General features: G+C 34.9%; 1 protein-coding gene across 3 annotated transcripts in view; it reads left to right on the top strand.

The window, feature by feature from the left end:
- GUCY1A2 (guanylate cyclase 1 soluble subunit alpha 2) overlaps positions 1-25,962 on the top strand; it is a 406,888-nt gene that overhangs the window by 88,602 nt on the left and 292,324 nt on the right. For all 3 annotated transcript variants that reach the window (XM_074216597.1, XM_074216599.1, XM_074216598.1), the window contains exon 4: positions 3,317-4,035. In XM_074216597.1, the coding sequence (XP_074072698.1) occupies positions 3,317-4,035 (719 nt within the window). The remainder of the gene's footprint in view (positions 1-3,316; positions 4,036-25,962) is intronic.

Here is a 25,962-nt window from a genome sequence, read left to right as displayed (position 1 = left end):
GCCCTTGTAGTTGATAACACAAAAGCATGATATATCAAATTTTTGATTTAGGAAGCTAAATTTGACAGCTAAGTACATGATAGATGACAATAATGAACATCACTTAGTTTTTTTCTTGTTATTCAGAAGACATTTGAACATCTTTAAGTACATCAAGTCTTAATTACTCTTGTATTGTTAAACATAGAAGTGGCTTGTTAGTGTAATGAAAATTATCTGTTAAGAGAATTTGAGCTTGGTCAGGTTTTATTATATCACCTCTTCTAGGTGGTTATTTTATTTACTTGATGATATTTGGGTAATGTTTTGAGCTTCTGCCATGATAGACATTATGCTAATGCTATTCATTATCTTTATATTAGGAAGTTTTATTTCATTATTGCGGTGATACCAGTATTTTGCAAAATACAAATTAGAAATAGTCCTCTATTTCTCTCATACCTAGAGGCAGCACGCCTATTGAAAGAACACCCATCTAACTTCAAAGGCTATGAAATGGCGTTCTGAACATGATGGTATTTGAAGATTCAGCTGGTACTATTAGGGTTTGGGGTACAACATTTTTCTGGGGGGCAACTAGGTGGCACAGTGGATAGTTTTCAATTCTGGCCCCAGGCACTAAGTAGGTGTGTAACTCTTGGACAAGTTATTTAACTCTGTTTGCCTCATTTTTCAAGTATGCTGCAAAGGGAGACTCCAGCATCTTTGCCAAAAGTACCTCAAATGGGGTCACAAAGACTAGGACACAACTGAAACAGTTGAACAAATGCAACAAAATTTTTTTTTTAAAACTGATTTTAGTCTTTAAGAAATCTATATTGTAAATGCTCAAAAATAATTAAGGAGCATTAATTCAATTGTCTTAAGGTATTCATTACAAGTGATAACAGTAATCTCCAATTGAGTTATTAGATATTTTCTTTAATTCAGATTCCTATTAGACTGATGACTTCAACAATGCAGTGGCCTCCAGCTTCTTGATCTCTCTCTCTCTCTCTCTCTCTCTCTCTCTCTCTCTCTCTCTCTCTCTCTCTCTCTCTCTCTCTCTCTCTCTCCCTCCCTCTCTCTCCCTTTCCACATCACACAACATAGCATATATATTGCTGTAAATAAAAAGTCAAGATGCCATCAAAATTATTGATAAGCAAAAATATTTCAACATCATTAAAATGGTCATGAGATGAATAAGTTGTGATGGTATTTTTAATAGGTGACTTTCCCAATTTGCCTTGAAAATGAACTGAAAAGAATATACATTGTTCACAAGGAAGCCTCTTTATTTCATGATTGATTTTATGCCCTTTCCTGGTGACTCACTTCTGAGCTCTATAATGTTGAATTTTCATAATAGGATTTTCCCAAGAAACTTTCATTGGATGTCCTTTATAAAATATGTACTATATATTTAGATTGAAAAGTAGATGCAAAGTGGATAAAATAAGTGATATACGTTTTTGCTTGCTTATTTTGGCAATATTAAGGGTAATCATTCAGGAAAGAGAGGCAGATGAATTGTGAGCTGGAGCTGTGATTACTACAAAAGGAATAGGAATTATATAGGAAGATGATTAGACCTCATGATTGACACAATATCTGTTGCTTACATGCTAGGGTTAGCCATCCCCTTAAATTGAAATCAGATATTAAGGTTTGAAATTGAGGAAAGATCAAAGAATTAGAGCTGAAAAGGACCTGAAAAACCATCTTATCTATTCTTGAGGAAACTGAGGCCTAGGGAGTTGATGTGACTTACCTCAGGTCTCAAAGAGAGTAAATGTCACAGGCAGGACTTGAATCCAGGTGCCCTGGGTCTGGAGTCAATATTCCTTTTACTGTACTGCATTGGTCAACTATTTAACCCCTTTGAAATACAAAAAAATAAATGAGAGATTTATTTCTTTTCAGGAGACAGAGTGTTATATTGGAAAGATGGTTGGATTTGGAGTTAGAATTATATCAAAAATAAGTCATATGCACCAAAAATGCTGATATCAGCATTTTTATGTGATGGCAAAGAATTGGAAACAAGGGAGATACCCACTGATTGAAGAATGAATAAATATTGCTACATGAATGTAATATTACTATGCTATATTAGAAATTATGAATTTGATAAATATAGGGAAACATGAAAAAATCTATGTGAATTGATACAGAAGAAAGTAAAGTCAAAAAAGCAATATACACACAATAACTACAATGATGTACGCAAAAAGTGCAGTCACAAAAAATCAAGAGTGAATATTATAAAATTACAAAGAATAATCATAATCTGAAAGAAGACATATGAAAAGGCACCCTTACCCCAGACCTTTGGTGAGGAAGAAAGTTAATGAGTATGTTTTACTGAACATAGTTTCAAAGTTTTTTTGATGTATTGATCAGTTATGCTAATTTTTCCCTCTTTTTTCTTTTAATGTATTTTAAATATTTAAAAAATATTTTTCTGGAATAATACTTTAAGGAAATTAAGTAGATATAAAAACTGACACCAATAAATTCTTTTTAGTAAATGAATTTTTTTTAAAAATAAAATTTAATTGGCATAATTAAGTACCTTATATGTGCCAGATACTATGCTAGGTGCTGAGGATTTAAAAAAAAAGAAGGGGAAAATAAAAGAAAAATAGTTCCTGCCTTTAGAAAGCTTTTACTCTATTTATTGGAAGACATTTTAATCTATTCAATACAATGCAGAAGAACTAAATGTTTTATTCCCAACTCTCCCTTCTACTCACCATGTATGGTAACCTATCTCTGTGACTCTCTGTTTTCTCTCAGGTGCAAAATGAAAGGGTTGGACTAGATAAAAGAATCATCAATTTAGAACTATAGAATCATAGATTTACAGCTTATAGATTTATGGCCATTTAATAGATGGAGAAAATAAAAAAAAGAGAATAAAATGCTTTGTCTAGAGTCAAATAAGAATCAAATAGCTAAAAATATTTAAGCTAGGATTTGAATGTAGATATTCAGCCTTACTATGCCATATTGCCTCTGAGGTGAGCTCTAACATCCCTTCTACTTTTGCGACCTTCCTTTTGCATAAGTGACTGTGGCTCGTTCTGTATAGCAAAAATCATAGTGTAATACCTCTTCTACAGAGGGTAACAATGGTCTGGACTTCCCTAGATTTCAGGGATTTGGAATTTCAAAAATCCTCTATAAAAGTCTGTGCAGGTCTTGACCATTCTCATCTCCTCTTGGAAGCATTAAAATAGGAGCATGGAAGTCATAAATGCAGGCAAAGAGAACAACTTTACTAACATTTGTTTCTCAGTTATGTTAAGATTTGCTCTCCCTTTGCTTTTAGGTTTGAAGTTTGAAGAAATGCAAGAAAGGTTTGGGGAGGAATTCTTCAATATCTGTTTTGATGAGAATGAGAGGGTCCTTCGGGCTGTAGGCAGTACCTTGCAGGACTTCTTTAACGGCTTCGATGCTTTGCTGGAACATATTAGAACTTCATTTGGACGACAGGCCACTCTGGAATCTCCATCTTTCCTATGCAAAGAGCTTCCAGAAGGTTCTCTCATGCTCCATTACTTTCATCCTCACCACACTGTGGGATTTGCAATGCCTGGAATGATAAAGGCTGCAGGAAAGAAGATCTACCGGTTAGATTTGGAGGTGGAACAAGTGACCAATGAGAAACTGTGCTTGGAGGGCTCAAACCCAGGAAATTGCAGCTGTCTCACATTTGTCATTAAGGAATGTGAAAACTCAAACATCACGAAAAACCTTCCACCTGGAACATCCCAAACTCCTGCCGACCTCCGAATCAGCATCAATACCTTCTGTCGAGCTTTCCCCTTCCACCTGATGTTTGATGCCAGCATGCTGGTTCTGCAACTGGGGGAAGGACTTAGGAAACAGCTCCGATGTGACAGTCACAAGACTCTAAAGTTTGAGGACTGCTTTGACATAGTTTCCCCAAAGATTAATGCGACCTTCGAAAGGGTCCTGCTGAGGCTGTCCACTCCATTTCTGATTAGGACCAAACCAGAGGCTTCTGGTTCTGAAAATAAAGACAAGGTAAGAGGGGGGCAGATTTTAGAGGGGTTGTGAATACTGGGAGATAATTGTTTTAATGGAGCTAACTTTACTTAGACTTATTTTGGGGAAAAATAATTCAAGTGGCATTCAGAAAATGACTGGTCCCTAGATGTTTGGGAAAACATTTGGCCCTACTCCCAGCGAAATTGTATCATGTCTCCCTGATGCATTTATTTCAATTTATGAAACAAGAAGATGTTTAATAATGACAGCCATAACAGGAGCAGTAATCATAGTACTCATTTGATTTTCTAATTTTCTAAGTTTGCTGGAAGAAACTCATTGACTAAAGGCAAACCTCGTGAAAGACCTATTGAGACTTTTGCAAAACTAGCATTCAATTGCATGTTTTATTGATTACATCCACCTGTTCTCCCCCATTCTTAAGTAAATTTCTGTTATCTCAAATACAACAATCTCTCAAATTTAATATTCCAATTAAATTTCATTTTGGAATCACAGATGTATTCCCTTTGTAGAGTATCCTAAGGCAATAAAATCATAATAAAAGTAAAATGCTTTTCAATGTCATTGTTAGAGGAAAATATTTTTTGAAATAGATAACAATAATCCTTTAATAAATCATTAAATATAAATTTAAAGCCACTAGAGATATATTTGTATTTCAACTTAAATCTTAGAAATTTGTTGGTGAAAGGGATGTAATCCTATCTCTTACCCATTTTGTGAGTTCTTTCTATATTATCTCAAATATGGAAACATTTAGTTTTTGCTTAATTATTTACAATGAGAAGAAATCTCATTATCTCATAAACTATTTTAGTGCCTTATTCAGGGAATTTTGGTGCCTGATTTCTCTTTCAGATGTTTGTTAACATTTTCTTTCTAGGGGGTGGCTAGATGGTGTAGTGGATAGAGAAAACTAGCCCTGGAGTCAGGAGTACCTGAGTTCAAATTCCGCCGAAGACACTTAATAATTACCTAGCTGTGTGGCCTTGGGCAAGCCACTTAAACCCATTGCCTCGAGAAAACTGGCCCTGGAGTCAGGAGGACCTGAGTTCAAACCCAGCCTCAGACACTTAATAATTACCTAGCTGTGTGACCTTGGGCAAGTCACTTAACCCCATTGCCTTACCAAAAAAACCCCTAAAAATTTCTTTCTAATATTGATATTTAGACTTTGCCTCTGTAACTAACTGTTCATCAGTATTATTCTGCCCTCTCTTTTAAAGGCTAATTCTTAAATTATTTGAATATAGCTATCATCTTTTCAGAGGTTAATTTACAGTCACCATGGAATAGAGGAAAGAGCACTGGTTTTGTAATTGGAGGACCTAGATTAAAATTCTGACTCTGTCATTTATTACTTGTGCGATCTCAGGCAATCAATTAATCAAAAAGTTACTTAAGCTCTCTGGACCTCAGTTGCCGCACCTGTAAAACTGACAATTTGGATTATTGATCTCAAAGGTTCTTTCCAGCTTTCCCATAAATAATTTTCCAAGCTATTTGTATTCCCTGCTAATGAGGGTATAAAATAAATTAGCTATTTTTAAAAGTTTGTTTCGTAGAGCTATTGAATTTCATTAATAGATCTTTGGTTGGTAAAAGTTGGGGTGATTGTTCTCCATGGATTAAACCATATATACCATGCTATCTTTAAAGAACAGAGGGTGTGAATTATTGAGACTTCAGTGAATACTTTAATATGAATTTAAATGATTCTTGACTTTCTCTAAAAAAAAGTGATTTGCTAATTATGCAATTACATGACAGTGAAACCTGACTTTAGTTGTTATTTCTATGTGCCTGAGTTTTCCCACGAACTATTATTATTATTGTTGTTGTTGTTATTTTTGACTGCACCTGTGATTTCATGGGCTTAGGGAACTCCTAACAGTGAATTCCTTCCATAAAAGTAGATCAACTCCCTCTCTGAAACTTAAAACCTTAAGAAGGTTGCTTGGAGCAATAAGAAGTGAAATGATTGATAGCACAGATTTTGTTTAGCATCAGTAAGACTGCCATATATTCCAGAGATTTCTGCTTCTAAAGCCAGCTATCTAACCACTATGATACTTAATTTCAATTTAAATACACTTTCCTTGTATTATTTGGAGCAAATATTAGTAATATTATGGTATCAAGGTTATAAATTTAAATAGTAAAATGATACCTCCTCAAAATGGGTTTTTATAGTCTTAATAGCAAAGACCTGGGATTTCATTTTTGTGTGTTACAAATCACAAACTTATTTATAATGGTCCAGTCAGAGTAATTTGTCTGAGGTTCCAAGAAATTAATCAACTTGTCCATAGTTACTTGTTCAATTATCTCTCTAAGAATCTGAGTTTAAAGCCAAATATTTATTTTTCACAGTTTTCTATCTACTAAATTGGGGATTCTTAAACTTTTTTATGTGTTATGTACTCATTCAGCAGTCAGATGAAGCTTGTCAGCTTCTTAGAGTATTTTTCAATGCATATAATAAAATACATAGGATCACAGGTGGAAACCTATTTTGTTGAGAAAAAATTTTGTTAACAAAATATTTTTAAAAACAAAGGAAACAATGTTAAGAACTTCCACCCTAGACAATGTTACCTCTCTCTATTGTTGTAGTGACAAATTAGGCAGGATTTGTAGAGTATCTACTGTACTCAGGACCTAGAATTCTAGACAATTTGGGGAGAAAGCAAAGAAAAAGTTATCATGCTTTCATTTGATGAAATTTATAGTTTAAGATAGGTATTGGCAGCCTAAGACCTATGGACCATATCCAACTTGTCATCTGGTTTTGCATGATATATGAGCAAAGAATGGTCTTTATATCTTTAAATAAAGTACATACTTTTTATTTTAAGTGTTTTTAAATACTTTTAATAAACATGTACTTCAAATGTTATTCTTGGCTCATGGGCCATACAAAAAAAGTAAACTAGCTGGATTTGGCTTGCAGGTCACACTTTACTGACCCCTGATTTAATGGGTTTCACTGCTGGATGCTGTTGTAGTTAATGGCAACCTATGCTGTAGATAATACTTGAAACAATAATTGGTGGCATTCAACTATTACCTATCAGATGAACCTTCTTTAAGAGAAATCTTTTGCCCTGCTTACTACTAAATTTTTTTTTGGTAAGACAATGGGGTTAAGTGATTTGCCCAAGATCACACAGCTAGGTAATTGTTAAGCATCTGAGGTCACATTAGAACTCAGGTCCTCCTGGATCCAGGGTCAGTGCTCTATCTGCTGTGCCACCTAACTGCTCCTCTGGCAAATTTTTAATCTCTGTGTCTTAAACTTATCATTCACACACATAATTTAACCTAGCTACTGGAGTACAGGAACAAAAAGACTGCTGTTGAAGGACTCCAGGTAAATGGAGAAATTGGATTTGGAATTAGCCAATTTCTGTTGAGTCCTGGAAGATATCAGCTGTCAGTAGGGGTGCACCACATTCCTTTGCTGCTTCCAATATTTCCAGAGACTGTAAACAAGCCTTTTTTAGTACTTTTTGTATACTTGCCACCATATTAAGCAATGGCAGCAATGTTCTTTGTCTATACAAAAAAAAAAGACAGAATAGTCTCTGCCCTCAAGGAGTTCACATTCTTACAAGGAAGACTGATCAAAGTAGCAGTATCAAAGGGTCAAATTGCATTTAGAGTCAAAAATGAGGATTAATTGAACTAAGTATGTATAGTAATTTGTGCTATGTTATTTAGTATGTTAACATTTAGGCATTAATCTGAGAGTTTTAGTGCTCATCACATAGGCTTTTTCAAGATTTAGCCGTAGTAGGTGCCTAAGAAATGTTCTGAATTGAACTGAAGGGCAAGGAGTGAGAAAAGCTATTATATTTTCTGATGTTTCTTTGCAACATCCTGCCGTAGAGTTAAGTTGATAGAGGCTGTGTTTACTCTGTAGGGATTACAACATTATTTGATGGGATGAGCATAGATTTTACAGGAGTGACATGTCTTCTTTTTTATGATTTTTAAGATGAACTACTTTCTAACTATGAAGGGCATTTCCATTTTGCAATATAAATCTCAACTCAAAACTCATCTCAATCATCACATATCAGATCTTATTAGAAGCCTTTATCTCCTAAACTACTAGTGACCTTTCCCTGCAAAGGTTTCCCTTTATATGTGTGCATATTTTTTCTTATTTCATATTATACAAATTTACAGTAATATATATCATATACATACATACCTAAGTGTAAATATATATATATAAATATATTTATTATGAGAAGTAAGGAAGGAGAGAGAGAGAGAGAGAGAGAGAGAGAGAGAGAGAGAGAGAGAGAAAATGAGAATGAGAATGAATCTATAGGTAGTACAGTACAGTACATGGACTATAAAGCCTGATTGAAATCTGGAATTTTTAAACTATTTCTCTTTTTGGCCCCTTTTCCCTTTCCCCCCAAATCCCTAATGGTTCTAAAAATTCCAGAGAAATTTCAAATGTATCCTGTAAAATCCAGAAAACAATTGGTCTGTGATTTTTATTAAAAATCAGATAGCATGTAGATCCTAACAACTCTACTTTTTATTTTTCATCTATTCTTCAGGGGCTCTAAGTGACCCTGCAGTGATTTTTATCTCATCATATAACATATGATTTGACATTATGAAATATTATTTCATTTTCTTAAACTCTCAAAACTTTTGGAAAATTCATTAGAAAAAATCTTCTGTGCCTATGCCTACTAATAACCTTTGTGTTTGTATATTTAAGCTTGTTGATACCTTGTAATATCTAAGATACATTGTTCTATTTAAGTTAACAGAAGCCAGAAGCTGTGATGGATTTTGAGAAACAGTAGATGACATAACTGCTTCTTCTCCCTCTTCTTTTAATCTTGCTAATGACAATGCTTCAGAGAAGTTTTAATAATACTGTGGAATTAGCCAAAATTTTAAAGATATCCTTTCTAAGACAGATCAGTATTGTCAGTCATCTCCTCTCTACTCTCAGTGACAGTGCTGGTGGAGAAGTATAAGAGTAAGAAAAAATCCCACCACAATTCCAATCAAAATCTCTACCTTTGTTCAATTAATTGAAAGCTGTAGAAGTTGTTGGCAAATAATTCCAAAGCAAAAAATGGGCACTGATCTTTAATTTTCTTTGGTTGAGTTAGTTCTTGGATGACTCCTCTTCTATCTTGTGAGGGATTTAGAAATACAGTCTTTCTTAGAAGTATGATTGAAAGTTTTGAATATTTGTATTTTATCTCAGTGTACTGGAATGGACCTACTGAAAGGCAAGATCCAACTGCCTGTCTCGAGTGCATTCTTCAAATGCAACTCATTTTAAACCACAAAAACTCTATTTGCTTTATCTTATAAATGAAACTGTGAATCTCTTCCTTCAGGACTTAGCGATTATTTCACTTATGAGTAGTTATGACTGTAATAGATAATCTGTGATCATATTTTCCCACATAGGATTGTATCCAGAAGAAATAATTTATAGCAATGCTTTGAATATCTGTGATGAGGTAGAGTGGGATAGTAAACAGGATTATTCAATAGCTTCTGTTTGCAAACCTCCTCCCTACTAATATCTATTTACAAGATAAGTTCTAATATAATTAAATACTTCTTCTCTGCTCTCAGAGGTTGAATCTGAAAATATATATAATTCTTCATTTCATTTTTAGCTCTAAGTCCCAAGCCAGAGACAGTGCACTGGCAAAGTACAGTTGATTCTCTTTTTTTGGTGAAGTTTTCCTATCAGCTGTCTTCTCTTAGTTGCATTCCCAGTAAGTAACCAAAGATTAGCAATTTCTCCAGTTAACATTGTTTATAAAGACAAAGATAAACATTCTAAACAAAGAAAGGTAAACAAACTTTGTTCACAGAGAGGAAAGACTTTGGACTTCCATGAAAGACCCAAAGCAGAAAAAGGTTATACAGAATTTCTCTTTTGGGATCTGTATGGGGGGTGGTGGATTTCAATGATACCATATCTGTCCCAAGGCTCCTCATGACAAGTAGTCCACACTGTCTTACTCTGGAGAGGTGGCCACATTCCTATTGATTTCTACTTGTGCTCCTGCTCATTCAGCTCTATGAAGTCTCCAATATCTCCCCTGTTCCAATTTTGTGCACCTTTTATACATCTAAAACAAAAGACCCAATAATTCTTCTTTGAGTTTGATTTCTTCAACTGATAGAACTGATCTTTTAAGATTGAAGGGAGGGAAAAATTGACTTATACCTTGTCAGTTATCATCTTATTTTACCACTTTTCTAATTCACTCAAGGATTGTTAATATTTTTTATATATACTTTATGGGTAGTCAAAATTTTATTTAGTTTATACAGTTTAGGCTTTGCCTTTGCAGAGATTTGTTTTCTCCTTTATGTACGGGTTTTGACTTAGCAGTGGTTTGTTCCCAACCCAGTCCTGTCTTTTACCCCCATGTTCTCAGGGTTCAGACCTTTCTTGGGGTTGGGATCCACCTGGCTGGCTTGCTATCAAGTTGCTGGGACCTCTGCTGTTGTCAAGCTGTTGGGATCTGGGTTGCACTGGGGCTAAAAGCCTCCCTCTGGCTTCCCCCATTCTCCTGTCTCCTGACTTCTCCTTTCCCCACAAAGAGACAGATCTTCACTGAAGATCCTCTATGATGTCTACCATCCAACATTTCCTTGAATCTTGTCTTTTTACTTGGTGGAATTTGTAGCTGGAATGTCAGAATAGAAGCTTCATTTATCTTTGGTAGGGAAAGCTCTTGGGAGCATGTTAGCTTCACACAGACATCTTGGCTTCCCTCTGGAAGTCTCTGAAATTTTATTTGGCAAGACAACATTTTGTTATTTATTTTTTTCCTAAGATTAATTACTGGGCTTTTAAAGCCAGTTCCCTTGCAATTGTAAACATAACTATCCAATAAAGAATATTCAGTCAATTGTTATGGAAGAAGGGTAAGACATATTCCTTTTTAATTTTGGAAGACAAAAACCAGGAAAAGTTTGTGGAAATAGCAGAGGCATATATCAACTTGATAAACGGAATAGCCTTCCAATAATTACTCCTGTCTCAAAATGTAATAGATTGTCTCAAGGTAGTGAGTTTCCCATCATTTGAGATCTAAATGCAGATAGAATGACCAATTGTTAGGGACACTGGGACCTTGTTAAATTAGGAAAACAGCCTAAATGACTACTGAGAACCATTCCAAATCTGGAGATATCTATGTCTTATTATCTTGCTATGTTAAAGCAATTTAATGTCATTTAAAGTTATTTGCCTTTCCTTAGAACTATTCTCTTACCATTTTACTGTAGTATTGGGAAAATGGGTCAGTTTCAGGTTTTGATAGTTATTATTAGTGTGTATTAACCAGTAGAAATCTTTAATAATGCCCAGTTTCTTTAAGCTTAATGTGAAACTTGCTTGTGAATACACTGCAGATAATTGTATAATTAGTTTGATACTTCAAAATTTGACCCATATTCAGTATAATGTGTATTTGCCCATGGAGGACAATGAGAGCAATAGGAATGACTCTCCAAGTGAATTGACTTCAGAAGAAACTAGAAGCTGTCTATACATAATGAGGAAAAATGCATATATATATATATATATATATATATGTATGTATGCACACACACACATACACACAGATACACACACACACACACACACACACACACACACACACACACATGATCACCTGAGAATGATAAATTAGTGCCAAATGATCATAGCTTTAGAACTGGAAAGTTTATGTAGTCCAACTCTTTCAATTTATTGATGATGAAAAAAATGAGTCCCAGAGATGTTTAAGCTAGTAATTAGCAGAGCTTAGATTCCTGTTTTCTCTGTATTCTTACTCCATGCAATTAAGTTATTTGTTTAGACACCTTGTTCCTTGCCTGCTGTTGAACTTAATGCAACCTGAATATTGGACTTCACTTCTTGCTAGCTCCTTGTCAGAATTTCTTGGGACTTCTTATATTTATTCTACTTCTGATTTAGATGCTGCCTCCTGCCTCTATATTATTATGTTTTTCAGTTCATAGCTGGTCTATTTGGTTTTTTATCTTGCTTTTTTGGCTCCATTTGATCCTGACCTGATCTTAACTTGTACAGGGATTTCTTCCTTCCCGCTTCCCCCCTTCTCTCTAGGGAAATAAACAAATAGAAAGGGTTTAATCAAGATCATGAACCCCACTAAGTCCCTACTCTTGACCCTCCCCAAACTCAAACCCACCCTTCTTCTCTTTCTCTTTTTTTTCTTCTCCTTTATCCTCTTGTTTCCTCTTTTTTTCTCCTCCTTCCTCATCTATCCCCTTTCCCCCCTTCCTCTCTTTTCTCTTTTTTTCTTTCTTCTTCTGTGATTCTGACTTTTGAGGTCTAAGAGAATAGCACTGCTGATGGGAATGAATTACATATTTTGGGGTACAGAATTTAGAACTTTTACCAGTGCTCAGAGTAACTTGGACTGAAAACACCAAGTTATGCTATTGTTTAGATGTTCTGAAGGGAAAAAATTGTTATGATAGTTGAATGTATTAAAATGCTTAATTAATGTCTAACTTTGAAGATTCACTGTTGAGCTCACAGGAAGAAGAATATTGTGCCCCACTCTCTGTCATGTATTGGAATTTTGGTTTGATCTGAATTCAGTTCATTGAATGAAGTGGGATGGGTTAGGGTGGTAGTACCTATTGTTCTAATACTCTTAAGTTTATTAAATCCCCACCCTGATGCCCTGTGGGCAAATATACTTTTAACTTAGTCTATGGATCATTTCAAAATGGTGAATATGAGACATAATATGAAGCAGGCATGGCATAGTTATTTGATTTCTATCTATAAACTAACAAAATGTTAAACATAGAAGACTCATAAACATAGGTGCATATTTAACAAAAACAAACTTAAAATAGTTCTTAATAACTTTGGTCCTAACTGTTATAATCTTTTTGAAAACTGGCATTTAAGCCTCATCAAAATATAAAGGCGTTTGCAGGATTGATAATTAGGCATTTTATATTTTGAGTTCTCTTTGCACTCTCCAAATGATTTGTAATAAAAATTTTCTGCAAAAATGACCAGGCTTGGGATAATCCACTTTGATAGAAGTTGTCTCCAAGGGCATTAAAGTAATTCCCAACCATTAATCCTCTGCCATTATTCAGCTTCAGCATACCAGGATCCAAGACCTCAAAATCTCTTGAACTCACAAGGTCAACTCCAGCCTAAACTTGTCCAACTCATAAATGTTCAACTAAGATCAGGAAAGAACAAAGACAAAATAGGCTGCCTGGCTAAGCAGAGTGTGGTTTTTAGATGAAATGTGTTTATGACCACATTAAAGCCAGACATGGGGATATAGAAAGCCGAATTGGGATTTCCCATGCCTGCTCTCTCTTCTGGAATTAACTTTAAATATTCACTCCTTGTGTAAATCACAGCCATGAAAAAAGAGCAGAACAAAAGTGATCTTTATAGTTCTATGAGTCATCAGCTCTTCTGTCTTTGCAATCAATGAGGAGATTCTCAAAGTTCAAGCCCTATAATCATTGAGTCAAACATGGTTATAAACAGGTCCTAAAGTTTCCAAATATTCAGCCAGAAGCAGGAAGGGCAACTCTGAGCATCCCCATAAAATAATTCTTATTACAAATATAATATTTAAAAAATATTACTTGCTTCATTTCACTCAGGATTTATTTCCCTAAAAGTGAAAGTCTGGGTAACTTCTTTCATCTTTTTATGTTTTATATTACCTTAGGTATTATATCTTTATTCTCATTATTTATTCAATAGAGAACCAGAATTAAAATTTCACTATGTGGTTATATTTCAATTCAATTCCCTTTTCCTTCTCCAATAAATATTCTCCTCCAAATAAAGTTTCACTGAATAATGTGAAATAAAATCTCATCCCACAAGAGAAAGAGTGTTGTGAAAATGAAGAAAGCTGTTTAGGTTATATATTATCTCATGAACATAACTCATTCAATGTTCAAAGGGTTATAGATTTAGAGTACATTAGAAGACATAAAGTTCAAATTTTCATTTGACCTGAGCAAGATTTCAGTGTCTGAGGAAATATTTGAATGAATATCTTCCTAACTGTTATCCTAGCATTCTCCCCTCTTCAGTTCATGGTCTCACTATATATTTTATTTTGCTTCCTTTAAAGGTGGGCATTGTGGCAATGGATTTGAATCAGAAACCCTAGATGTTGGCTCTATCACTAACCACATGATGTTATCCTGTCTCATTCATGTATCAATTCCTTCATCTACAAAGAAGATAATTGTAAAATTACATGTAAATAATTTAACTTTTAAAAATACCAATAAACTAATTTTTAGAGAAAAATATCTCTCAAGTGATAGGGATCAAAGTTATAATTTCTCCAGTATAGACCTGCAACTTATAGTCTTATAGAATTACCTAGAGATGAGTATCAAACAGACAACTCCAAAGTGTGTAGGAACCAGATTTAAATGCATTTATGAAAAATATTTGACACCATTAACCTAAACTAAAAGTCTAAGAGGTTTATTTCTTTTTTTAAATGTCTTTAATATTTATTGTCATTTTGCACAAATAATGTTTTTTTATACATTAATAAAATATTCTTGTTTAAGAGTAAATGAAATACCCCTCCCCCATAATATAGACTTGCTTGAGTGATAAAGTAAAGGAGAGAGAAAAAAATTAAAGTTAAAAAAAATAATAGTAATAATTGTAGTTATCGCCAGGTGGCACAATGGGCAGAGTACCAGCCCTGGAGCCATGAGCACCCGAGCCCACATCTGGCCCCGTACACCCAACAATCACCCAGCCATGTGACATGCAAGCCACCCAAACCCCACTGCCCTGCAAAAACCAAAAAAAAGAAAAAAAGACCCAAAATAAAATAAAATAGTAGGGGCGGCTGGGTGATGGACAGAGCATTGGCCCTTGAGCTAGGAGCACCCAGTTCCAAATCTGGCCTCAGACACCCAATGATCACCCTGCTATGCGGCCCCAGGCAGGTCACCCAGCCCCATTTACCCTGTACCCCCCCCAAATAATAATAACAATAATAATAATAATAATAATAAATGTGCTTGAGTCTTTGTTCCAACACCAACAACTCTGTCATGGGTGGATCACATTCTTCATGATAAGTCCATCACAAAAGTTACTTCCATATTTTTCCACCTTTGCCATTGCTGATCACAACTCCCTCCTTTTATATTTCTCCACTAACATGTACTATATTTTCTCTCTCCTTTCACTCTGACTCTGCTGTAGGGTAGTTGAGTGGCACAGCAGACAGATCCCCTTCTCTAGGGCCAAGAGGCCCTGAGCCCTCATACCACCCCTTAGGCCCAGCATCCACCTGGCCCTATGGTCCCAGACAGGCCTTCCAATCCCAGCCCCTTGCAAGAAGTAAAAAAGAAAATGTGTTATATCTGACCACCCTCCCCCCATGGTCCATCCTCTCCTCCATCACTCATATCCCCCCTTCCCCCATCCCCCCCTTATTACTCCAGATGCCTATACCCCATTGAGTATATATGCTGTTTCCTCTCCTCAACACTTCTGATGAGAGCATCCAATGTAGTTGCTGCTAAGTCCTGTGTGATCCTGACTGCAGCTCCATGATTTGGACCTGTGTCTTTCTGGCTGCTTGTAATATTTTCTCTTTGACTTGGGAGTTCTGGAATTTGGCTATAATATTCCTAGGGGTTGGTTTTTTGGGATCTCTTTCTCGGGGGGATCTGTGGATTCTCTCCATTTCTATTTTGCCCTTTGCTTCTAGGATATCAGGGCAATTTTCCTGTAGTAATTCTTTGAAAATGAAGTCAAGGCTCTTTTCCTGATCATGACTTTCAGGTATTTCAATAATTTTTAAATTATCTTTACTAAGTCTTTTTTTCCATATCATTTGTTTTTTCAATGAGATGTTTCACAATTTCTTCAATTTTTCATTTTTGTGGTTTTGAAGTATTGAGTCCTGGTCTCTCGTAAAGTCATCAATCTCCCTGAGTTCTATTCTTTGTTTGAAGGATTTGTTCTCCTCAGAGAGTTTTCTGATCTCTCTTTCCATCTGGCCAATTTTGCTTTTTAAAGCATTCTTCTCCTCAATAACTTTTTTGAACTGTTTTATCCATTTGATCTATGCTGGTTTTTAACATGCTATTTTCTTCAGCATTTTTGTGGATTTCCTTGACTAGGCTGCTGACTTCATTTTCATGTTTTTCCTGCATCTCTCTCATTTATTTTCCCAATTTTTCTTCTAACTCCCTCATTTGGTTTTCAAAGTTTTTTTTGAGCTCTGTCATAGCCCGAGCCCAATTTCTGTTTTTCTTAGAGTCTTTAGATGCAGGAGCTTGTGCTTCCTTATCTTCAGACTGAGTATTTTGATCCTTCTTGGGCTCATATGCAAAATATTTCTCAGTGGTGTTCCTCTTGTTTCTCTGCTTGCTCATTTTCCCAGCCTGAGCCTGGTTTTGGGGTACTTCCTGAACTTTTGGGACACTCCCACCAGGGTCTCAGTGTGTGAGGCTCTGTCCTCCCTCCTGGTCAAGAGGTTTATTTCTTATCACATAGGCAGTATATTCAGAAGTGATACCTGAATCCAAGTCTTCCTGGCTCTATAGCTAACATGTTATACACCACTCTATTCTGCTTCTCAGATAACTAGTTCTGAAAGCACATATACAAATATATATCTTGTTTCTTTCAGTCACTTGTAAATTTAATGTTCATTTTTTTTCATGCTTGCTACTCCATCTTCCAAGTGGCATTATTGTACTTCATTTGGTAATTGATTTAGGAATTTTGAACACTCCAGGAATTTGATTATTAAATATTTAAACATTATTTAAATTATTATGTATTCATTTGAAAAAGTTGACTTAGGTTATTTGGTGTTTTACAAGGGAACATATAAGGTGAATTTTCTCCATTTACTAGGAATGCCCTAAACATAGGAATCCTTAAATAGAAAAAAGTATTTTGACATTCAAGTGTAAATTTCTTTGAACATTTCTGGGGCTTAGAACAATTATTCTCCATTCTCAGTGCTACCTTTCTTGATTATTTGTACATCTTTCATTATAAAATCTCCTTCTCTATTATTTAATTTATTTTAATTTGCATAAGTTTTCTTAGAATTTCTCCTGTTTTCTTTGTTTCATTTTATACCAACTACAAAATAGAAGAATAACATGTTTTGGCATATCTGTCACCCCCCCCATCCACCCATGCCACTTCCACTTTAGTTATTTTGTTTTATTTTCTCCAACTCTATGCTCTTAGGGGGAAAAATGTGAAAAATTTAAATATTCACTTTTGAAAGGATTGAAAATCATGTCTGTGTGTAATAACTCTACACTGCTGAAGAGTTTAGAACATCCTTCTGCTATGTTCCATAATCATCCCTAAACTACTGGTGGTTAAGGCAGGGATGGCATTTTTTGAAGGGGCAAATGTTCATATAGCTATATCCATTATCTGCTAATCAGCACCAGAGGCTTCTAGACATCTAGAGGCATTCATTTATGTAATCAGAGTAGTTTGCACATCATAACTACATGAGCCTAGCAGATGGCAGAAAGGATCTGGGCAGCTTGAATTGAACATAACTTTTCAGATTAGTTGCCAATATACTACTTGACATTTTGATCATTTGATCATGCAGCACTTGAACCCACAAGGCTAATGTTTGCCTGAAGATTCCTGCTGTTCACTGCAATAATAGCGACTCAATTCTGGGGTCCAGTCACTCAGAGAATATTAGGAAAAAGATTATTGATATGTCAATATTTCTATAGCAACACCACATGGTGTATCACCACCCATGGGGACACACCATTGGTTGCCTTAGCAACCTTCACCCAAGACATATCAAAAGAGTACCCTGACTGTTGCTGTGGTAACTCTCCCCATACACTCCCCCTGCTCCCCGCCCCCCAGTTATCCATGTGTTGAGAAGAAATGGCTCAGGTGGCCATGGCAACTATTTCCTGTCTTTTAAAAGTATATTCAAGAAGGAAGAGAAATACCATTTCATGGCCAGGTCACTTTTTATCTTTTCCTTGTGTAGTACCCTACTTCCCCCCCCCCAGTTCCCATTCCTATTTCTTTGTCATTCAAAGAGACTAGAATATGGGGTAATTAGGTACCAGAAGCTAGCTGTTATGACTACATTCTTCTTTCTCTATGTAACATAAACTCCAGGTTTCTGTAGAAATTCTTGATAATAATTTGAACTAAGTACAAAGCTAGAACCACTTCTTTCCCTTCTGCTAAAGAGTTATGATAATTTTTAAAAAAATTTTTAAATAGTTCATTGAAGCAAGTAACTTCATTGACAATAGATTAAATTTCTTGTTTAAGCACATAAAAGTGGCATTAATGGTGGATGTAATGAATATGGACACAAACAAGGACATAATATTCCCTAGTGAGAGAATATGAGGTAAATGAAGTGACTTGACCTAATAATTTACTAATTACAGAATGTTCCATATTGAAGACCATAGTAGGAGTTTCTTCTTTAAATTTTATATGTCTCTTTTTCATTCATTCCCCAGGGTCAGAAATGTCGTGTAATATTTAATTAAAATTTAAAAGAAAATTTAAATCTCATATTTTCACTTCTCATCTACTCCCACAAATAATTGTCAACTAACTCCCCTTTCCCCCTTCCTAATACTGTCTATAAGACTTAGTTTTTATTTTTTTTTCCATCAATCTATGAAACTCAGTGCTTTTCCTTAATATTTTCTGGACCTTAAAAACCTGGTCCCTTCTAGGTAAATATTGGTAAAGCATATTCCTAAATAATATGGGCAGGGTATGTTTTGATATGGTTTCTAGATATTGTTACTAGAAGAGGGAAGATAAGAAGAAGAATAACTGTCTTCATATATTTAAAGGAGAAATATTTGACATTCTTTGTATCTCCAGAAAGTAGATATTACAGGAAAGTAGTTCTTGACTCAATATGAAAGGAAAAAAAAATCTAATTAGAGCTATGAAAATAGAATGTTCAGGCTTGTGAGAAAAATGAGTTTCCTTGCTTTTGAATTATTTATACAAAAGATATATAAATTCCTATGGTCAAATATATATATATATATATATATATATATATATATATATATATATATATATATATATATATATATATAGAGAGAGAGAGAGAGAGAGAGAGAGAGAGAGAGAGAGAGAGAGAGAGAGAGAATCAGGACTGTATTCCCTTGAGAGCTGAGTCTTGAGTTGTCCCTTAATGGATGATAAAGTCTGGTGTCTTTGAAGCTTAGTGATTATATCTCATAATTTCACAAGTCACTCTGGTCAAGTGTGATCAGAGTAATTTAAATAGATTACAATGGACAATTTTTTAGACCATAGTGCTAAAGAGTATTTCAGGAGATGGCATCTGAATTGAGCATGGAATGAAGTTGAACATTCTAGGAGATAGAGGAAAAGTGATAGACTATTAGGGGACGACCTGTATAGAGGTAAAGAGATGGAAGATAAGATGAAGAATTCAGAGTTGGTTTGATTGGAATGTAGAGAGTATGAATGGTAATAATAATTCATTTTGGAAAAGTTAACTTCAACCTCAATTATTCCAAAGATAAGAGTATATATTAAAATGAAGATAATATCAATGTCCCAGGGACTACTTGGCAGCTAAGTGACTCAATGGATACAGCTTTTGATTTGTTGTCAGAAAGACCTAAATTCAAATTCTTCTTTAGTTACTTACTAGTTGTAAGTATCTGGGTAAATCTCTGTATGTCTATTTCCTCATTTGTAAATTTTCCTAAGTTATTCTATGGCTAAAATTAGATAACATTTGTAAAGTATTTTACAAATATACAACTATTTTATTATTAATGCAGTAATAGTAGTGGTGGTAGTAGTAGTAGTTGTAATTAGTAGTAATAGTAGTAGTGATAGTAGTGGTAGTAGTGGTAGTAGTAGTGGTAGTGGTAGTAATGATGGTAATAGTAGTAGTAGTAGTAGTAGTAGTAGTAGTAGTAGTAGTAGCAGTAGCAGCCATCTTAAGTAGTAAGGAGTACTTTTTGAAAAGTAACACATTGTATTTTACTATTTTCAAAGACAATGTAATGGTAATTATAAGGATAGGAAAGTGACTTAGAGAAGTTGTCTTTGAACCCAGCAATAGCAAAGTATTCCAATTGCTTAATGTCTTCACAAGAGCTCTTTTTATTTTGCCTAGACAGGTTTTTCAGTAACTGTGAAACTGGACCTTTAGGAAGTGCTGAAATAATCAAAAATTTAATTATGAAATGATACCTTAAATGATTATAAAGACTTTGTTTAGCATATTGTTTAGTTTCTAAGAAAATGGAAAGCTAATTCTCATTCTCTTCTTAGCTTTAAGGGTAAATTCTTCAATCATAAAACAGGACTGCACTCTCACTTCTCTCACTTAAGAGAATCATTTCAATCATGAGCAATTAGGTTTGTAGACTGGGTCCATTTGTTGTTCTTGACAGATAAAATCCTTTCAACATTTCTCTTCAGTGAAAGAACAACACTAACATTTTTTCCCCTCTTATAAAAAGTGTTAAATTGTCTATATTTAAGATGTCTAGTGGTCATGGCTTAATTTCACCTTTCCCCTAGTTCTTTGGTTGGCTGGGGACATTGTATTTGTTTTCATGCAGTCTCTGGAGAGTCAAAATCATATCTTGTTCCAAGAAAAAGTAGAGGGAGAAAGTTCAATCTAAAGCTGTCCCTGCTTCAAGAAAGCCTTAAGGATAAGAGTTCTGGACAAGAAAATTCTCTTTTTTTGCCAAGAAATTCCACAGTGTGACAGGATTGAGAGTTTCTTTCTAGAATGCTGGTGACACCAAGTGTCACTCCATAAATGGATAAAAGAGTTGTAATTTCAATAGATAAATGCCTTGAACTCTTAGGTTGGATGGACAGGGTTAAAAGACAAAGATAACTCAAGGATCATTCAATTCAGCTTTCCTCTGGAAGTTGTAGATATTGTAATCTTATTCAGATCTATGAGGTATGGTGAGTGAAAGATGAAATGGTTGAAGAAACAAAAGTTTGAGGGTCTGAGCATATAGATTTATTAAGCAATGCTTGCCACTTTTACAACAAAGTGGGACCAGGTACCCTCCTGATCTCTATACTCTGAATCCAGGGAGAGACAGAATTTTATATATATATATCAAAAACAATAAAATATAATCACTTAATTAAAAAATACAACAATTTCTAATTGAATGATACAAGATTTTCTAAATTGGGAGGGGAGGCAAACATGCAATTCTCTGAATAGAGAAAAAAAAAGATGTCCTACTCCTCACAAGTATCTCTGAAATGGTTAGAAGAACAGGGAATAATATCTGATTTTTTTAAATATAGGACCGTTTTTTAGATAAGACTTACCATTTGGTTGAAATGTAAAATGGTGAGAAAACTACTTGCCTCAAATTTGGGCTTTCTGGGTGGCATGATTTAGGTCTTGCTTAAGGGTCTCTAAGCAGCAGGGGAGAGGTGATCCAGCTTCCCACCACACAGAACCAAGTTCAAACAATACTGAAAACTTTCTACCAGTTATCACAATTGAATAAGGTTTTCTCTCAAGACAGAGGTATGACCAGATTCATAACTGAATGAAAAGGAAACTGAGTTAGCTCCAGAGTTGAGTCACAAGATGGAGTTAGTGTAGTCCACTGAACTCTTACAATTATCCATTTCCTGTTCTAATTCCCTCAATTCCCCTGATTTCCTTGGAGGGAACTAGAATGTCTGTCTTTATAGTGAGTAATCCTGTATGCATTCCTTTCCACAGTAAAGCAGTAGGAGTTATCAGATTAGAATGCAAGTTCTCTTTCTGATAACTTTTTTCTTAATTGTTCTTGATTGCTTCTTCTAGAAATCCTTTCGATTCTGAATGTCTAAAGTTCTGATCTCAGCTAGCTGCATTATCCAATAAGCAAGGATGAATTTTTCTGTTTGAGTCCTGATTACACAATTCCTTGAGAGACAAATGGATACTTTTATTATTGTCTCTACACTTAGAAAATAAGATAATTTACTATCCTCAGGTAACTCAGTCTGTTATCTAGTACTTTCAGTATTACTTTATATCTACCACTACTAAGTGTTTTCGTTCTGCCAGTCCTTGTGGAGTCCTGAAATCCAGGCATTGTCCACATAAGGTTAATTTCTCTCTTTAGCTTTATTCTTTCACTTTCAAAATTTTATTCAGAGGAAATATCCCAAATAAAAAAAATGGTTATGGCTCATGTCTAAGTTTCTGTCATATGTAGGCTTCATAATAGCGCTTGAAGAAAATAGACACATAAACACGCAAATAGACCATCAGCTTTTCTTAGAAAGGAATCAAAGTTGAGATTGTCTTTGAGACAACCCTCTATATATCAGGTGAATCTCTCTTTTTCCATAAAGTCTTGTACGATGTCCCCAAATTTCAGCTTGTGGTTTTAATATGTCATCTTGTGGTTTCAGCTTCCCTTAGAATATAAGGAGACTTTGGAGAATGATGAACAAGAAAATTCCTTTTCATCAGACCTGTGTTGTTGGACCAACTTATTGACTTTCCCCTTTCTTTTAACTCACTTTTGGTCTCTATTTTCCCTGTGGTTTCCTTAAGGGCTGGATCTCAAAGCATCTCAGCCTTCTCCCACAATTACATGGTTCACCAGCAAAAGTCATTATCCCAACTGAATTCTAGGTGGTTAAATCTGGCCTTAAAGACATCTCTCTCTGTTCTTTCCTTCAGGCTTGGTGGAGTGCTGCACAGGCACTCACATACCCCCCTTCGTCCTTGCATGGTATCTTGTATGTGTGATCCGTTCCACTTCTATTCCTTATTTCTCTGATTTTTAGATCAGAATCTGTTTTTCCCGGTACCAGCAGTTTAAGAGTTTTATAACAATAGTTCTTCCGGGTTGCAATGTCAGAAGACTATTATTTTAAACTTGTCAAGGTGCTGCTGCAGGGGCAGGACTGCAGAATGAATTATAGGGTCAGTGAGACTTGGTTCCTGGGTTTGAGTATTTGTTTGTTGCCTTATTTTAGATTTTGGGTATACTAGAACATGGAAATCACTGAAGTTGCTTTATTTTTGGCACATGATTTCTATTTTGGAGAGGTATGAGAAGTTTTGGGGGACCCAAGAAAATATCTGATTTTCTATCTTTTTTTGCTCATCTGATATAGAATCCAAGTAATTGATTTTAATCTCTAAGTAAGATGAGGCTCAGGAATCAGGGAGGCCATCATGTTCTTTCTCCAGAGAGTTTCCTATATCAGGATATCTTCTTTTCTACAAAGGTCTGGGTCAGGCACCCATAATTTAAAATGAAGAAACTCTAAAAATATGGGATATTACACAAAGAAATTACTAAATTTGTTTTGCAGTTAATCTTCCTTCTCTGGATAAAATGGTAGAATCTAGGATCACTTCTGAGGGACTTCAAAATTCTGCCTTCCCCCAACTTGGATGGAGGATTGGAGATTCGGGACTACGTCCTTTAATTTTACTATCATGAAACTTGAGAATACATATTTGCTGCTGTCATGTACTTCCATTGCAAACCTCCATTAGGTGATCCTGGGAGAAGGATGCTACACATAGGCAATCACTTCTCACTTCAATACTTCCCATGCAGGTTCTGCTAGCATCTAGTTTATCTTTTGAATTTTGAGAATGGGGAGGGGAGGGAGGTAGGAAAGAAGAGAGGGAGACATACACAGACATACAGAGACAAAAAGAAACAGAAATACCCAATCAGTAAAATATTAATGAATATGCATTCTATGAGATTAATTACATAAATTGGAGAACCATTCTCAATGATTAATATCACCCAATCACACCTTCTACATTTGAAAGTATCATTGGACACTGGACTTAAAGAAATTCTTAGAAAGTTGACACTTAATATTTTGTGGACTATTGCCATTCTCCCAAAAGGATCCATGTGTGGTCTTATGGGAACTGTGAACTTTCAATTTAATGATCTATTTCTCACCACTATCATATGACAATTTAAGCCAATTTTGTAAGAAAATTGTGTATGAGAGTTAAATCTATATATAAACTGTGTAGGTTGTGTTTTGTTCATCCACTAATGCTATATAATTCTATGGGAGGGGAGTGATTAAGTTAGTCTGGCATGAAATGTTCTTTATAATCTATCCAAGAGGTGCATTGCTCATGTTTTAATCCTAAAAAAGGGAAAAAAATTCTCATAAATTTCTAAATGCTTCTGTTATTTTTGGTAGTAAATATTGATTCAAGGTCATTTCATTCTGGCTTCCCATTTTCACCAAAAATTATTATAGGCTTCTTATCCCTTAACATTTTTCTTGGTTTCATTCACCATTTTTTCACCACCCAGAAAGAAAGGGTAACTTAAGTTCATGAATTTTATCCTTTCTTGTTTAGTGGGAGCTGACATAAAAATATTAAAAGTCCATGAGTATTCTCAGACTTCAGTTTGCTTTTTTTTTAAAGTTAATCTATCCTTCCATTTGACCTTCTCTCTTTCTTTTTTTTTTTTGTCATCGTGTGCATTAATTGTTTGGGTTGATTTTTCTAGGCTTGACATATTTTGACCTTGTAATAACAATATTTTCCTCACATTGCTATTTCTGGTTTCTCTTCTAAGACTTTAGGAAAAACTTTTCCTTTTTTATGTAAAAAAAATTTCAAATGAATATAATCCCAAAGAAGAGTTCTGACTTGGCAAAAAATTGCTGAGTTGAAAGTTTATCCACATTGACTTGAATGTAAACAATGTTTCTTTTTCATCTTTGGGTTTATAAACTCAGGAATGTTCCTGATTTTGTAATTTTCAAGGAATTTAGTTATGATACTTGAAAATGATTATCCAGGTGTCTAATTTCTTCCATCATTAAATAAGATGACTCCATTATCTCATTGGTCTTAGTATTTCTCTTGGAAATATAGATTACTGTCTTGTTACTTCAATATAATTTACATTCATTTTCTTCCATTAATCCTTCATAGTGGATCTGAGTTCACACAGGTGCTGGTGCTTTTCTTAATGAACTGAAGTGAAAAAAATTGGCAACCTGTGAAATGAATTTTTTTTCCACTTCAGTTTTATTAATTGAAACATTGCAATCTCTCCCTCCTCACCCAGAACTGCACCAAGCATTCCTAGCTTCTAGTAGAACTTCCATTTGGCTCACCAATCTTTTGGCAGATTAGTTATTCTTTAGATTTGAAATTGACTTCAAATTTTGATGTCATATACACAAGGGATAAGTGTAAGTGCAGTGGTGGAGAAGAAGAAAACTTATTCTACACATATTCTAAAAATATCATTAGAGTCCTCCCCACAAAATAAAAGGGAAAATTGGCTGAAAGAGTATGGGTTTTTTTCATTGACCCAAATCCATTAATTCTGGAAGAGCACAACTGATACTTAATTTCAACCCATGGGTTGATTCAACCCATAACTTCTCACTCTTATATTTTGTAGTTAAAAACATGAATCCACTCAATTCAATAAAATTTTTGAGGATTTACTATCTCTTAAGCTCTGTGCTAAAAATCTTTCATGTGCTTCAAAACTGTCTATGATTTTCTTGTTGTGGGTGATACTTTGGTGGTGAACATCACAATTCCTCCCCTTCCCTGAACCTTAGCCTGAACATCCTCTGAACCTTCTAATTACTGGGTCCAAAAAATTAGTCCCTGGTAATGAATTTATCTGAACTTACTCATGTTGGTCACCAGACAGCAGAAATTCAATCTGCTTCCAGGTCCATACTTAATGATTTTCCAACTTAGCAGGACCTACCAGAGGTAGTGTTCATTTGATGTGCCTTTTAATGCAGGATCACTTTCATGCCACAATAAAGCATCAGAAGAGAACTTTAGTGGTGAAGAGGGAGAATGAGAGAGA

This window comes from Macrotis lagotis, chromosome 1, assembly GCF_037893015.1.
Source record: "Macrotis lagotis isolate mMagLag1 chromosome 1, bilby.v1.9.chrom.fasta, whole genome shotgun sequence".
NCBI lineage: Eukaryota > Metazoa > Chordata > Mammalia > Peramelemorphia > Peramelidae > Macrotis > Macrotis lagotis.
The sequence above is the reverse complement of the archived record's forward strand: the minus strand, read 5'-3'. Positions and strand labels throughout refer to the sequence as shown.